A 3,714-nucleotide genomic window follows, 5' to 3' on the forward strand; every position below is an offset into this window, starting at 1 on the left:
GCCGCCCGCACTCGCCGCAGGACCGGCCCGCCCGGCTTCCCGGGGTGCGCCCTCCTCGGCCCCGCGCCCTCCGGGCTCGCTGGGACAGCCTCCTGCTCCCGGCTCGCGGCCCCGCCCGGCCCGGCCCCCGCCCAGCGCCCGAGCGCGCCGAGGATGTGAGTCCTGCTCGCCTCTGCCAGAGCAGCAGCCACTCGCGCGCCGAGCCGGAGCGCAGCGCAGCGCAGCCGCGGGCGCTCGCCGGGTCGCTCGGGCGGGCTGCGCGCTCCTGCCCTAGCGGCGCCCCCCGGCCCCTAGCCGGCGCCACCGCCGCAGCAGCCCGCGGGCCGTCTCCGGCCGGCCGCCCCCGGCCCCAGCGCCGCTGACCCTGTCCGCCGCGGGCGGGGACGCGGGCGGAGGAGGCGCCGCCGCGGAGCCCCCGGACGCGACCATGTCGGAGGTGCTGCCCTACGGCGACGAGAAGCTGAGCCCCTACGGCGACGGCGGCGACGTGGGCCAGATCTTCTCCTGCCGCCTGCAGGACACCAACAACTTCTTCGGCGCTGGACAAAACAAGCGGCCGCCCAAGCTGGGCCAGATCGGCCGGAGCAAGCGGGGTGAGTTTGCGGCCCCCTCCCCAGATACCCCTTTTCTCCGGCACTGAGGCTTGGCCGAGGTTTGCTGGGGTCTCCCGCACCCGGGAGCCGGTTTCGACCCAATAGAATCCCATCATGCAGAATTGGGGGGATCCCGCACTGCGGTCCGCATTGAGCTGGCGGCGGGAACCCCTCTCGCTCAGCCTGATCCGCGGTGGGGTCACCGAGGGGGCGTGGCGGCTTCTAGCTGCAGCAGGGGCTGAAAGGTTATCCAGGGCCCCCTCCCCTCGCCAAAGTTTGCTTTTTGATGTCTGTTCTCCCCCTCTTTTGCGCAGTGTAGTCGCAGCTGCACCGGCTCTACAACCCCGAGGCGGGGTGTGGGGGGGGGGTCCCAGGGCTTCCCAAGGGATGGCATGGGGAACTGTGTGTCGGGTAGGGCCCCGTTCCTGCAGGGAAGGCGAGGGGCTTTCGGGTCGCAGGGGCTTTTCATTGTTACTCTGCAGGGGAGGGGGTTTGCCGAGCCTCGGCGCTCTGCCCAGGCTGGAAAAGCCTAGGAGAGACTGAGACGCAGAGAGGCTCCGAGAGGAGCTCCGGAGGCGCGGGGACAATGAGGGAGACCGACAGCTGCCGGGAGAGACTGAGACGCAGAGACAGGGAGGGAGGCTGGGGGCGGGGAGGAGACCGAGATGGGCAGAGACCGAGACAAAGCTCGGGAGAGGGAGCCAGAGCGGGAGAGCCAGCGAGCGGGGGACGCAAGTCTGGGGAGGACAGAGAAGCAGCTGAAACAATGAAGGCGACCGACACCCCAGACACAGAGAGAGACCCAGAGACCTCGACAGGTGACCGTCGCGCCGAGAGACTGATGAAGGGACTGAGGGAGGCGAGGCTAGGTAGAGATGGTGACAGAGGTGGAGGGCACTGCGGGAGGCAGACGCGGAGAGGCTGGCCAGCCCCAGGCCGGCGGCGGAGGGGGGCTCTGACCTCTGCAGCGGCGGGGTGAGCTGGGAGGCCGATTCCGCTGGCGGGTGGCGCGGAGAGGGCGCGCAAGAGGGGGAGCTTGCCCGGGTGAGGCTAGAACCCTCGACGGGCCGCGCGCCGTGGGAACCAGCCCCTGGCGTCCTCCCCTCGGCTCCCCGCACCTCCGCGCTCAGCCTTGGCTACCCGCGCCGCACTCGGGGCATCCCCGAGGGTCCCAGACCCGGAGATCTTGGCTCCTTCTCCCCTCCCTCTTCTGCCCCGGAGCCTTCTAAATAAATGTGCCCCGGGAGGGTGGGTGGGGTGAGGAAGCGGCCAGTGCGCGCCCGGGCTGCAGCCAGGGCTGTGGGATTTGCGCCGTCTCTGCTTCTTTTTCTTAGAACCCAGCTGGGATGCAGCCAGAGGGGTGTGGGGTGGGAGGTGGGGGGGAGTGGTTCAGAGGAAGGCAGCTAAGGGACCCTTGGCGAGGCAGAAGAGGCTGTGTCAGCGCGCAGGGAGCCCTCCTCCCTCGTCCCGCCCCCCCCCGCCTCTCCCGGGCGTAACCGGGAACGTCGGAGACCCCTGGCGAGGCCCAAGTGCGCTCACCTCTCCTTTTCTCTCCTTTTTTTTTTTGCAGTTGTTATTGAAGATGATAGGATTGATGACGTGCTGAAAAATATGACAGACAAGGCACCTCCTGGTGTCTAACTCCCCCAAAGACAATGAGTTAAGGGAGAGAAGGAGAATAAGAGCGGCGATAACAGTTATTGGCAAAAAGAGCATGAAAAGAGAAAGCACTTTGAAATTTATTGCTAGCTTGCTACCCACGATGAAATCAACAACCTGTATCTCGTGTCAGGCCGGGAGACAGAGGAGGCGTGAGGAGGAGGAGGTGGGGGAGGAGCAGCAAAAGGCTCTGGGCTCCTCTGCAAAAATAAAAATTTTGAAAAATTAAAAAAAAAAAAATCGCTATATACACACATATAAAGAAATAAAAAAGAAGTCTCAGTTGCAGCTATTTGTCAAAATTAATACCCATTTCTTTTTATATACGGTGAATATTGCGCAATTATAGATCTGGATTTTAAACTACTTAAATAGTGAAGTGGCCACACCAGGTGTTTTGATGTGGTGGCCTTCTTCACTGATTTGGCTCTTCCCAATGTTTACATTATTTAATCTTGCAAAAATGATTCTGTGCACTTGGATGTGAAATGCTGTCCAGTTTTATTTTTTTATGTTGTTATCCTCGGATGTACAAAAAAATCCAGAAAATGATCTCTATAGATATTGTTTTATTTTGGTCATCCTTCGAAGTTATCAGGAATGTGTTGAAAACAAGAAGAGACCTTTTCTAAGGAATGATACCTGGAAAGAATCCTTGTTTTACTTTAAAATGAATTGTAAAGCTTGTGTTTCTTTGTCGCTGCAAGCTATTTGCCCAAGTTATTGCAAATGGACACATTTTATATGTCAGGAGAAAACCCCACAAAAAACAAAGAAAAAAAATGCTTGAGCTTTTTCTAACCTCTCCCTGCAGTCTGGTGTAAGCAGCCTGTTTTTTTTCCTCTAATATTGTGTCAGTTTATTCTCTTTAATGGACTGTAAAAAAAAATGTAATCACAAGAGTGCCAAATATCTTGAAATGCCAAAAGGCATTTTGGTTTCCTTTCTTTTCCCTGTGCTCTGAGTCCCCGTAAAGGAATGCTTGGAGTGTCTTTTCTGTTATTTATAGGGGTTCTCTTAAGGCACACCAGCTGCCCGTTTTGCATGGTATTTGCAAAAATGCCTCTCGCGTGAGGAAATCTTTTACCATTTTTTGTTTGCAACTTTGGACCTCAAGAGGTTTCTTCTCGTCCCTTCCCTGTCCCCTCTTTTCTTAACTCGATGTTCTGTATGTTGCACCTTTAACCAGCACACAGGGCTATTTCTCCAATGTACAATAAAAGAACTCTTCCTGTGTCTCCCTCCTCTCTTCTCGGCTTTGCTTCAGGGGCTTGCTTTTTGTCTGCTGGTGGCGGGTGGAAGGAGGGAACCGGGGCTTCCATGCGTGAGGCACAAAGGCAGTGTGGAGGCCACTGTGGGTTGGGCTCAGATGTCAGGAGAGACAAGCTGGATCCGGCAAGGCCATCCTTGAAGGGCAAGTCCATTTAATTTGGGTTTGCATTGGGTCCCTTCCTGCTCCCCT

General features: G+C 57.9%; 1 protein-coding gene across 1 annotated transcript; it reads left to right on the top strand.

Annotated features, from left to right (window-relative positions):
* The first annotated feature begins 305 nt into the window (after nt 1-305).
* CAMK2N1 (calcium/calmodulin dependent protein kinase II inhibitor 1) lies at nt 306-3,490 on the top strand. The gene is made up of 2 exons (XM_023635591.2): nt 306-593; nt 2,164-3,490. Exons 1-2 carry the CDS (start codon nt 428-430, stop codon nt 2,232-2,234), a joined length of 237 nt encoding a protein of 78 aa, XP_023491359.1. The 5' UTR covers nt 306-427; the 3' UTR covers nt 2,235-3,490.
* Nucleotides 3,491-3,714: the final 224 nt, after the last annotated feature.

This window comes from Equus caballus, chromosome 2 (genome assembly GCF_041296265.1).
Source record: "Equus caballus isolate H_3958 breed thoroughbred chromosome 2, TB-T2T, whole genome shotgun sequence".
In the NCBI taxonomy this organism is placed as follows: Eukaryota; Metazoa; Chordata; class Mammalia; order Perissodactyla; family Equidae; genus Equus; species Equus caballus.

Coding starts and splice junctions, on each gene's coding strand:
- CAMK2N1 (XM_023635591.2), top strand. CDS start 428: ATGTCGGAGGTGCTGCCCTACGGCGACGAGAAGCTGAGCCCCTACGGC. Junction 594..2,163: donor GATCGGCCGGAGCAAGCGGG/GTGAGTTTGCGG, acceptor TTTTTTTTGCAG/TTGTTATTGAAGATGATAGG.